This window comes from Sinocyclocheilus rhinocerous, unplaced genomic scaffold (genome assembly GCF_001515625.1).
Source record: "Sinocyclocheilus rhinocerous isolate Xijiao unplaced genomic scaffold, SAMN03320098_v1.1 scaffold2584, whole genome shotgun sequence".
NCBI lineage: Eukaryota > Metazoa > Chordata > Actinopteri > Cypriniformes > Cyprinidae > Sinocyclocheilus > Sinocyclocheilus rhinocerous.
The window spans coordinates 242,608-255,761 of NW_015652145.1; the positions used below are offsets into that span (position 1 = coordinate 242,608).

General features: G+C 36.6%; 1 protein-coding gene across 1 annotated transcript; it reads right to left on the reverse strand.

Moving 5' to 3' along the window:
• Positions 1-231: 231 nt before the first annotated feature.
• On the reverse strand, positions 232-10,284 carry LOC107713700 (charged multivesicular body protein 2b-like). Its single transcript, XM_016519287.1, has 6 exons — positions 10,239-10,284; positions 6,002-6,093; positions 3,795-3,989; positions 1,864-1,966; positions 768-874; positions 232-351 (listed from the first exon to the last, which is right to left on the reverse strand). The coding sequence occupies exons 1-6, from the start codon at positions 10,282-10,284 to the stop codon at positions 232-234; spliced, it is 663 nt and encodes a 220-aa protein (XP_016374773.1).
• Positions 10,285-13,154: the final 2,870 nt, after the last annotated feature.

Genomic DNA, 13,154 nt, shown 5'->3' on the forward strand with positions numbered 1-13,154 from the left:
ACCCTTATACCCTACAATATGTGCAGCAGATTTAGAGAACATTTTATCAGAACATCTAAACCATGATCTGCTGTATCTGACCACTGACTTCCCTCCAGTAACTCCCTGCGATACTCCAAAAAGAGTATGTTTGCTGACATTTTCCTTTCATTTATTACTTGGACACTCCCCAATCCCACTATGAAACTCCTTTGGTGGCAATGGGTGCACATGTGTGGAGACTGAAGAGATTTAGTCCATTCCCAGAGCCTTCAGCTGCCTCTCGATCTCGGCGTCTGAGATAGTGGCCGCTTTAGACTTTGCTGGGGCGGCGCCAGGGAGGATCTTTCCTGCTGAGGGGGCTCTTACCATCTGTGGAAACAATAACAATTGAAGGCCTTTATTAGAGCTGTAAAACTTCAGATTTCACAGATCACCTGGTGCCACAACTCTACCAGCATAAGCCTCCGTTTAATTGTTGTTTTGGGCAATAGATGTGGCGCCAATCAATATGATCATTGTTTATCCCAAATGTTCTACAAAAACAGAGCCCAAGCACTTTATTTGGGAAAAACAGGACAAAGAATCTGTGGAATATGGTAATATGAGTATTACATTTTGGCCCAAGGGAATACACATCTGCTGCAATCAGATACGATGATTCTGCATCTCATGAATCTAAAGAAAGGCCTACAGTAATCACAGGCACAGCCAGAGTCCAGCCATCTGCTGAAAGCCGCCGCTGGGGCCGTCGCTAGAACAGCAAAGACAGAAAGAAAGCGTCTTACCTTTCCTGAGATCTCTATGCCGATCTCATCCAGCACCTGGTTCATGATGTCCTGGCATTCTTCCTCATCGCCCGATTCATCAAAAATCTCATCCAGCGTATCGTTGACTGAGGACAGAAAGTTGTAGAAGTTGGTGAAATTTTAGAGAATAACCTCAATAAGTTGATATCTAATATAAACTAATAAGCTGAACGAGAGCTGCTAAGGATGAAAAGCTGGCTTCAAACTGTTCAAAGATATTTAGCTGTTTGAAGCACTTACTAACAATTGATTTTTAACTAATTTTAAATTCATTCATTCATTAAATCTCCTAATTCAGTATTGTTAAGCAGAACAGTATATTTCGCCATTATTAAATTATTCAGAATTTTTGATCTACTACACAGTTTTTTTCAGCATTTTCTGTACAATCCACCCCTTAAACGCCACATTAAAATATTAAACTGTGGTTGGTCACTTTAACTACGGTCAAACCATCTCTTCCTGTCTAAATAGGCAGTTTTTGGCTACAATGACTAGGACTTTTGTCGTAAGGTCTAGCAACTGAAAACTAGTGGTAACCCAACACAGTGCCAAAATTGTTAATTGCACAGTAACGAATTTGAATGGTTTCATGCTGTCTATAGCCAATAATTCATTGCACAGAACTCACTGTGCGCACAAACTATGCCCTTGTTGCAAGTGAGCCAGTTTTAATATAGTCTGATTCATATTTTCTTTTAATTTATGCAGTTTTATATATGGTTTTTGAGAATGAGAGCATGTCACACAATCTGTCCAGGTTGGCATCTACCTAATTTGGCTGCTTCAGCCAAGCGATAGATAAAATGTGCCAAACTGACTGGATGAATAACTTACGATATGAAGTAAAGTATGGGAAGTGCTGATAAGCTTATTTATTTTGCTATCCTGACTACGCATAATTATATGGTTAGATGAATTAAAAAAAAATACAATGGAATTCAATATATAATGCATAGTCAGTATATTGTTTAACATCATTTTTTCCCCTGCTGAAAACTGACCAGAACAGATCCGTCAGTTGAGAACCACAAATCCAGTCACTAATGTGTGTCAGGTGCTTTGAAGAACTTACTCATGTCCTCCGTCATTCCTATTTTTAAGTTCTCTTTCTGGAAGTCCTGCATCGTCTCTAGCGTCTTCTTGGGGTCCAATCTTTTATTGACAGTCTGCATAGTCTGAAAGACAGAAAGAGTTCAAGCCATCCATCACACTCCCAGAGAATAAATAGAGCATCCTTACGGTGCACAAAACGGTAATAAAAATAACACAAGCGCTGACAAAAATCCACCACGGACGAATACATTTTGAATGCAGCTCAACATAAATTTCAACTTCACACCATTTGGTGAGAAGGGGGAGTACAGTAAGTAGATGACACAGAACATAAAAATAGGTCGCATGGAGAGAAGTGTGTTTTACTGTCCCTCTGGGTTTCTAGACTGTGGCGGGGCAGACACACAGGAAGAGTCCTATCTGATTAGAGAGAATTATTTACACACAGTCTCATTATCACCCATCTCAGATCTATTACACCAGCTACCTACTTATGATCGACTACAAATCCCACGATGCATCAGATATTAATAGCTTCCTTCCTCATACAATATGGATTGGATACAGACACACTGAATCTTTTGTGGGAGTACAGGAACGATCAGAGACTGAATTTAATTGGCTGAAATTGCATTTTATGTGATGCCACTACATGCCTGTAGTGATTGGTAAAGATAAGATGTGCTTTGTGAAGTGTGTGCATTAGAAGTGCACGCTGAGTATTTGCATGTCTCCTTATTCAACAAAATAAGTGTCTCCAGAGGTAAAATGAATAAGCCTACCCATCTCACGCAAAATTTAAAGTGTAACAATTAGGCTTAAGACAAAAGCAAGTAGTTGAGATTTTAATGCCATGTCAGCAGCTGAGGCTATTCTCATGGCAAAAGCTGTGTTGTACAGACTTCATTTTATGCCAATTACATATGTACATATAAAATAAAATTGATTGGAACGTATTTCAATATATTAATGATCAATAAATTATCTTAACTACATTTTTAAAAAAGTATCCAGCAGGTTATTATAGTTAACTAAAACTAAACCCATAAAAAATCTTTCATTACTTGAAATAAAATAAAATATAAAGATCATAAACAAATTTTTTCAGCTAAAAAAACTATTAAATCTATATAGATTGATGCAAAAAAAAAAAAAAAAACTAGTAACAAAAACAACCAAATTACCAAAACGCTAACTAAAACAGAAAATATAAAAATGTAAAACCAGTTGAGAAAAAAACACTTTAAAAAAAATTTATGCTATAATGTGTTTTAACAACTCAGGTTTGAATTCCAATGAGGGGGTTGCTTAAATTCTCTTATTATTCCTAAACTTCATATTGTATACATATTAAAAATTCCCAAACTTTTTCTGGTAAGATCTTCTTAAAACAAGTCCTTAAGAAAGCTTGCTTAAAACAAAGAAAACCACCATAAACATTGCATTAATAATGTCCTTCTGGTTGATTGGCATCACATTTATTGAAAAAAATAGAGAAGCCAATTTACTCAGCTGCTCTAAGTGCCCTACAGGAACAATATGTCTCATATTTCAAATTCTGTTCACGCATCATAGAAAAAATGAACAGTAATGAGGACATTGTGAATCAACATATAAAGAATGCCCTGATATGAGATCTTTCTAAATGTAGAGTGGAAACTATATAAACTGGGTCACAATAACAGCAGTGAAGTAAAGAGACGATAATTAAACCCTGTTTAAGGATTCTTTTGAAGTTCTTCGCTACATGAGGGATTCTGTTTTTCTAGCACTTCCCGGGAACATCAGGTTACATGTGAATAATACAGAGCCGTCATCGGGGGGTGGGGGAGCACTGGGACTGTTGCAGAGACCCGTGATGAGGGGGTCCCACTAAAGCCCTCCATGGACAGCAATGGAATAACTAACTTAGTTGTCGTGCAGATCCATTCGGAGGTTTGAGCATCTTACCTTCGCTGTGGTAGACATGGCTCCAGCCATCTTCATCTGAGAGTTCATGACCTTGGTCTGCGTGGACATGGATGTGACTTTAGAGCTCACGGCGTAGGTTCGGTTCTTCTGTTTTCTGAGCTGCACGAGCTGTTTGGCTAGTATCTTGCAAGCTTCTCGGTTTCCAGTCTTGGCCATTTTTTTGATTTCCATTTCCTGTTAAGAATAAACACATCCAGTGAACAATGGGTGTTTCTACTTCTAGGACAGACCTACAAGTCACCCAGACATGTTCATGACCAACTCGTGCCATGTTTACTTGTTTAGGCCCAGAGGTCTGTGTTTCTTTACATTAGTAAACGTCTGAAAACAGCTTTGTGCCCTGAGGAACTTCAAGCAATTAGGTGTTTTTTTTCAGAGGCAATGTGGGAAACTGAGTGTGTGTTTGAGTCTGTAGAGATCTCCCATGAGACTGTGTGTTAGTGAGGGTGGCCCAACAGAATTAAATCCTGAAACCTGCTACACTTAGAAAACCTTACAACAAACTCCATGTGCCGTGATAATGACTGCACAGCTCTCTTTTTACACCACACATAGAAAACATTGTGAGACTAGGCAAACATTTTTCAAATAAAAATAACTTTCTAACTTGCATCTGGTAACTGGAAATATCAGTTTACTGGAAAGTCGATCATTCCCAGAAATCAACACGAGATCACCTGATGGAGGTCATTAACAAAATACATTATTTTGTCTCCTATTCCAGTTTAAAGGGAAAGTTCACCCAAAAATTGTAATTATTTCATTCTTATGTAGCCTCATGCCATCAATGAATAATGTCTTACGCTTTTAAAGCTGCTGTGTGGCTTCAGAATACTTGGAATATAGTGCAGAATAGCATGGCCTACTGTTATGATGGGTTTTGTTCTTTTTGGAGGTTGACATCATGTGGTCACTCATTGTTTTTGTATGGAACAGGGCAGCAATTCTTCAAAATGAACAGCATTCAGGGGCCCGTTCTTCGTACGTTGCTAACTCAGTTAGCTGGATTTGATTGTTGACGATTTGGCATGATCTTGGATTATTTGGTCCTTCGAAGCTCATCCCGGAGTTGCTGTCATAGCAACAGGTCCATAAGCTTAAACCTGCTCGGGAGCAGGCTCTCTCACTCACACACACACACACACACGCACTGTCCTACTTTAACACACAACGACGCTGCTTCTGAGAATATTGCCCATGTATACCTGTCACTAACAAAATATGACCGGAATAGGGCATTTTTTACTGTTACACCATGATAAAAATTATGTGCCATCATTATAAATATTCATGTATAGAGAGCTGAGTGGATGAAGCTGTAGCGTCAGGCCTATTAGAGATGTTTTATTGTCACGTCAGTCACTAGGCAGCACTATGGATCGGAAAACTAGAATAAAAGTGACAGACTGATGTGCTTAACAAAACCCTTTCAGAAAACGGATAACGAAAAGCATGACCCACTTCAGATGACTAATAATTATCTAGCAGATGATAGATATGACGCCATCTGAAGCAGGTTTTTTGGAGGGGTGAAAAACAGATTGAAGAAACGGTTCACCCAAAACTGAAACGTTTTTAGAATTTCCTCACCATCCAAAAAGTGTCTTTAAATTTCCAGGTTTAAATGAGATTTTGCATTGCATATTTTTAATGTGTTTTTAGATTTCTGGACCCACTGTAAGCGTGTTAAAGCAGCGGCATATGACCGCCCCGCAGCTATCTTTCAATATAGGTCATTTAAAAAAATGAAACAACAAAGCACAACCATGTCTAACTACAATAAAGATGAAGAGAAAAAGAACCCCTCTTGGGAAGCAATTATGCACATTTTTATGTTTACATAGAAACAATTAACGTAAATGGAGGGAGTGAGCGTGAGTGTTGGATTCTTCTGAGCTTTAAAAGTGCGGTGGGCCGACATGAACGCTCAAGTCATCCTCATAAGTACTGAGCCATGAACAGTTTTTAACTTAAAGAGATATGAAGGCCACGTGATCTACCTGTTTCTAAGTGCAATTAACAGGACAATCGAAAATAAATTAATTAGCTTATTCTATTCTTTGATGCAATAAAAAGAAATCAAAGAGGGACTTTCTGGCATAAGCAGCGACGCATGGTGCTGGAAGGGAAGAGGTGGACGTTGGGAGTCGAAGTCAACTGATATGAAACTGCTTCGTTCCTCTTACCATTTGCCTCTCCTGTCTCTCCAGTGCAGCTCTGTCTCTGGTGATTTGTCTCTGGGTGCCTCTCAGCTCTTTGGACTGCTCTTTAATGATATCTGTGACAGGATGGGGCAGAGAAAAACATGCAATAAAACCGTCTGGAAAATCCTCATACAGTTCACTGATCTGAAACTGAGAGTTTTTTCTCCTTCATTTTTCCCCTCCTCCTTTAGGCTCTCTCTTATTCAGCCACAAAAAAAAAAAAAATGTAAAGGGGCATAAGCAGCGACGCATGGTGCTGGAAGGGAAGAGGTGGACGTTGGGAGTCGAAGTCAACTGATATGAAACTGCTTCGTTCCTCTTACCATTTGCCTCTCCTGTCTCTCCAGTGCAGCTCTGTCTCTGGTGATTTGTCTCTGGGTGCCTCTCAGCTCTTTGGACTGCTCTTTAATGACATCTGTGACAGGATGGGGCAGAGAAAAACATGCAATAAAACCGTCTGGAAAATCCTCATACAGTTCACTGATCTGAAACTGAGAGTTTTTTCTCCTTCATTTTTCCCCTCCTCCTTTAGGCTCTCTCTTATTCAGCCACAAAAAAAAAAAAAATGTAAAGGCGTTTGGCTGACTTACTATATGTTTCTACAGTAACAATGCAAAAGTTCTGCTAGAACTTATTTACACTATATATACATATATATATACATATATATACATGTTCAAAAAAGTGTTTTTTTAAATAAAAAAATAATACTATTATTCAGTAGGGATGCATTAAATTGATCAAAACTGACAATAAAGACTTTTACATTGTTTCAAAAAAAAGTTTTTTCTCCTTCATTTTTCCCCTCCTCCTTTAGGCTCTCTCTTATTCAGCCACAAAAAAAAAAAAATGTAAAGGCGTTTGGCTGACTTACTATATGTTTCTACAGTAACAATGCAAAAGTTCTGCTAGAACTTATTTACACTATATATACATATATATATACATATATATACATGTTCAAAAAAGTGTTTTTTTAAATAAAAAAATAATACTATTATTCAGTAGGGATGCATTAAATTGATCAAAACTGACAATAAAGACTTTTACATTGTTTCAAAAAAATTATATTTCAAATAAATGCTGTTTTTTTTTCTTTACTTTCTATTTTTAAAGACAAATCTTTTTGAAGTATCACGGTTTCTACAAAAATATTAAGCAGCAGAACTGTTTCAACATTGATAATAATAATTCATGTTTCTTGACCATCAAATATTAGACTGATTTCTGAAGGATCATGTGACACTGAAGACTGGAGTAATGATGCTGAAAATTCAGCTTTGCATCACAGAAATAAATTACATTTTAAAATACATTCTAATATAAAACAGTTGTTTTCAATTGTATTAATATTTCTCATTACTGTTTGCACTGTGTTGGCAACAGGGACTAGCACTAAATGTGCTAATAATGGTAATAAGCCCACTGGTGATCCATCTCGCCCCAAGCACACAGACCAATTCTACCCTGCAGTAATGAGGCAAAACTACAATTTTATTTGCTATTGAGGGTGTCTTTAAAGTATATTAAAATCTCCATTTCATATTAGAGAGAATCTTTCTCTGTGCCTTTGGAGAAGTCCCACAGAGAGTCCTCTGAAACATTTATCTGTCTGCTCTGCTCGTGGATTTGCCCGAGGCTGGCAGACGTTTAATGCTAATGTGCTAACTATGTTTCCAGACAGTAATATAAAATAAGATATCTCATCTGTGAAATTAGATACTTTCACTATTCCTGTTATAGTGTTGATGTTTAGAGGAGGTGTACTCATCCAGAATTCATTGCTAATCTTTCCACTTTGATGTTCATGTTCCATCAATATCATTTATACAGTAGCTCACTCAAAATTATACTTCTGTCATTCCAAACGTGTACTTCTCATCTTCAGTGGAATGGAGATGTTTAGCAAAGAAGATGTTTAGATTTGTCGTGATATGTTTAGCAAAAAGTCTTTGTGTGAGGAACTGACTAAAATTTACGTAGATGGAGAAAATAAGAAATGTCTGTTTTGTCTTATTTGAATAAACATTGGCATTATACACACACTTTCGTTTAAATGCAATTTGAACATAAATGCAAAATTGAACATAATACAATTATAATTATTACAAAATAACATTTTAAGCAGTGTATAAGTATAAAAGAGAGATTTCTTTAACACTATTTCTAATATGAAACATCTGAGGTAATAATCACGTTTTATAAAGACACATGATATGGCATGGTAGCCTAACTTTTCTTTGAAAACGTTTGGCGTTTAACCGCAGGGAATAGCTGTTTGCAAAAAATAGAAAATAAAAATAAAACAATTAAACATTAATTCATGTCATTTGAAAAGAATGAATAAAACAATAAACAAATAATATAAGCAGTATATTTTGAATCTAATAAATCCCGTGATTCACCTACGACATTGGACGACGGTACGTTGAATAGGCCTATACATAATGAACGGTACGGTAAAAGTAGCAAGTACATTTACAATAAGGTAGGACGTTGTTTTTGACATTTTATTTAGAGGGCTGTTTCTCTTTCTACACAATCCTATTTTTCAGTTATTTTGACTTATTGCCATGACGTTAACATTAAATCGCGTAACCGTCGGAATAATATTCACTACCACGGTAAACCGTCACCTATTAGAAACGTGCCACTAGGTGTCGGTAAAGGTCCAAGACGACTGCAATATTGGGTTGCGTATAAAATTGAACAAAAGACTAATCAGGGCTACAGACTGCGACCATTTTTTCTGCAGGTGCGAATAAATTTTGTGAGCGCGTTGTCAGAAACATCAAACGGCAAACGAAACAAAAGCGTAAAGAAACGGTGCTACTCGTTTGAGCTGCATACCGTTTATCAGCTTGGACCAATAATTTAGCGCAGCGCGAGAAAATTGGCCCGAGCTCAGTCAGAGCAGGTTTACTCGGGAACCAGTGTTGATCTTGCGACATTACAGCACTGAGCTGCGAGATCCAGAGAGTATCGCAGAATCAATAATAGGCTAATGCTTCGAGATCCAGTTTGAATTCTGCATATAATTCTCTATAACAAACAGATCAAACAGCGCTGACACAGAAAACCAGAAGTAGTAACGCTAACTTATAACCATTGTGTTGTGGCAGAAATAGTTGAATGTTGTTACGTAATTAATTTCAGGGTTTGTACAACCTTTTTAAGGAGGGAAATTCAAGCACTTTTCAGTGACTTTCAAGCTTTTCACACAACTATTTCCAGCACTTCAAAGCTCTAAAAATGATCCACTTTAAATGTTATTTTTAATGGGATGACCAAAATGTACTTTGTGGTAAACAAACAGTTATGTAAAATAACATTTTACATAAAATAAAAAATAAAAAAATCAAATTACCACTATAACCACTAGATGGCAGCAGATGAGCACTTATTGGCTTATTACTTGTTCATTTATACTTTTTGCTTTATATTTTGAAATTATAAAACCACTATTAGTAAACATCAAATCATCAAGAAATCTAATTTTGTCAAAGTTTTGCACTTTTTTTTGTGTATGAAGTACGAAAAGTCACAAAGTGCCTTGAAAAGCACAAACTTTTCTTCATTTTGCGACTGAATCACACATAAAGAGTGTTCCTTTTATAATCACTGAAGTTATCGGTCAGTTCCATATTATAAGAATAATGGTACATTTAATAAGAATAGAATATATTACATTTTCTATCTAAAAATAGATTTTGCACGTTACTGTTGTTAATAAAAGTACATTTTGTATGTGTCCCAACTCAAGCTCTACTGTCAAATGTGTATTACCAAGAAATAAACATGTAATATTATTAATAACTGCACTTATTAATGCAAAACAATGGTAATTTTATGATTAAATTATCTTTATTTTTAATACTCCCACACACCAACCCCCCAGTGCTACCAAATCTGTAGAATTTAGTGGCGCTGGTGCCACTGCTCTCAAATGTTAGTCTGGAGCCCTGCATATAATACATACCAACAATATAATAAATTATGCAATGTAAAATTAATCACCTTAGACTGTCACTTTATGACACTATATAATGTTAGTGTTCAAGACATGACTGTTAACAAGACAGACTTATGTATGCAAACAAGGAGCGTTGAATCTGGGTCTCATCTCACTGATTTAGTTGTCACATCTTCATGGTGATGAATGCGTTTTGCTCGACTGCTCTGGACTGGTGGCAAGGCATTAATATATCGAGTGACTGACTCCACTCCATCTGCCCCAGGAAGAATACAGCATCAGAGTGTCCCATGCCATACTGCACTGGGCCAACCAGGGATTATGGGTAATGAGAGATTATTACCCCTGTTGAGTTTGCCTTACACACACACACACAGGAGTACAGCGACGTATTATGCATGAGCGCTTGTCACATACTACACTGTTAATGACAACATAATTAATCAGTCTAGTGCATGGATAGTGGCACACAATGACACCATCAAATGATCAAGTGAGGTGCTGCACACCTACAAAATGGGGTCCCAGTGGCAGGTCTTCTTCTACAGCCTTAGGGTTAAACTGAGGCCAGAATTATTCAACTGAGTCAAATGAATGGTATTTGCATGGGGAATTAGAATCATTAAAGGCACAAGGGTATCGGGAGAACGAGTCCTTCATGGAGGGAAATGCAGTCCTTCAGAAATATAAAGTCTAGACAGACTTTGTGTGCCAGCATTGCTCAGGGTCTAACGGAGGTCTAAGTACAGGCCGTGTAATTAGCCATTCAGGCAGAGATGCATGGGAATAAAGCTGCATTCTCTGTTAATTACTAAAAGCGCTGGTACAGCAGAATGAAAGACCTGTGACTGAATCTGTGAGGTTTATTACTAACAATAGCTTGCTTGATAAGCCCTTGCGTTCTGAACAACTTATAAAATGGACCGTTTAATGTGTCTAATAAGCCCATTTCCAAAGAAATCCAATTATCATAATGAAAAGACAAAAAGTGTTTTTTTTTTGTTTTTGTTTTGTTTGTTTGTTTTTTAAAAGGGTTTCTGCAGGTCTTAAAAAAGTCTTATTTGCCCATTCACAGTTTAAGGCCTTAAAAAGTTCTTAAATCAGAGCAGAATGTCTTAAATTTATAAAGAAATTGTATTAAAGGGGTCATATGATGCGATTTCAAGTTTTCCTTTCTCTTTGGAGTGTTACAAGCTGATTGTGCATAGATAAGATCCCTGAAGTTGCAAAGACTAAAGTCTCAAAACCAAAGAGATATTCTTTATCAAAGTTAAGACTCTGCCACACCCCCCTAAAACGGCTCGTTCTAACACACCCCACATATCTACCAACATATTCTGTTACACCAAATACACAAAATAATTATCTTTAAAAAAGCATCATATGACCCCTTTAAATGTTGCATGTATTGCAAAAAATAATAAGTCAAGCTTTTTTGCACTGTGATCAGAAGGTACAGTAAAAATTATTTCCATATTTTAGTGGTTGGGAGGTATTCAAGCCTTAAGTCTTTTTTATTATTATTTAGTTTTATTATTATTTCTTTTTTTTTCTGTAAAATGAATTAAAAAGTAATGGAGATCGGTTGGAAGTTGTATTCTCAAACTTTGAAGAGTTGCTAATATGAGACATTAAAATTAAGAGAACATTGACGTATTGTTCTCTTCAATTTATTCCTTCAATTTTCTTTACTTTGTTTTAAAATTTGCATTCACAAAACCGGCAGAAACCCTGTTTTAAACAGTTCGTTGTTAATAACAATCCAAAAGTGACATTCAAAGAGCAAAGATAAGTGTGATTGTCTCAATCTATGAGGTCTTTGAAATTCTAATATGACATTAATTGCTCTTTTTTTTTTTCAAAAAGCAAATTTTCCAAAAGGATAATATTTTAATAAAAAAAAAAAAAAACATCCAATTATCTGGTGCTTGTGGGCCAAACCCAATCAGTGCTGAAGATGGTCCTGATAGAGTGGCACACTTATTTAAATGAACAATAATGAAGGTGACCAATTAACATGAAAAGCCTGAATCTGAACCTGCTCCATGGTGGTCATACCAGCAGGAATGAGCCTCCTTTCAAGAGGCGCATATGCAATTAACATTCACATTTGTAATGCAGGACGAGTGTGACCGTGTGATTTCTGAACCAGCTGGATTGTTTCTGAACAATTCAAATTGTGAAGAGGATCTTTGTGTCCTAGGACATGCTTGTTGATGCTCCCATTAAGACCTCTGTGACATATTTCACCATTTGTCTTGGGGAAGAATTTTAAATTTCACCAAGAAATGATGTTCTTTGATTTTGCCCGTGACACAAATTGAACCCCATTAAACCTTACGCCTCACTGATGTCATAGAGATAACTGCTATCACTGCCTTAAGGCATGATGGGATGGTTATGCACATGATTACCTCATTCTGGTGGAGATATTACTGTGTTCCCTGTGTCTTGTGAAGCTTATGAATTATAGCACTCTAGAGAATACAAGATTTCACGTGAAACTCTAATTTAACACAATTTGTGGCTCTTTAAGTGGAAAGAAGACAGTCAAAGGTGGTTAGAAAACATAACTACATTCATTGACCATAACATCGGCTAGGACAGCAAGGAACCTGTCTTTCAAATATCAAAAAGAGAAATATGATGAAAATTATTTAAGTAGAATTAGGCCTTGTGGACTGAAATGAAATGGCCCTGCTAATACAATTGTTTTGTATCTGATAGATTGCTGAAGATACAATCAAGTTCTCCCCCACTGAGTGCTTCAGTGTGTATTAAAGCAAAAAGAATAAACATTTAAGAGCTCCTGCATTTCTGAGACCCTTGGGATTTATCAGATTTATCATGCTTCTGCACAACCATCTGGAGGAGAGGAAGAGAGGATGTTCAAGAAGAACTTGTGCTGAAAACGGACCATAGCTTCGTGCAGATATATCCTGCCATGGATACACGTAATTTCAAGGAAATCTAAATTTTTCAAATGAAAAATGATAAGTATTGTATTATGATTATGTCTTGACCTGATAAGTATTATATCTTTTTTAATTCATATACCCCTCACTAAGAAGCACTCCATTGAACCTGCTCAACATTACAAGATTATTTCTGTTAAGTCAACAAGACAGTATAGACATGCAGCTACCTCTATGCAAAAAGCAA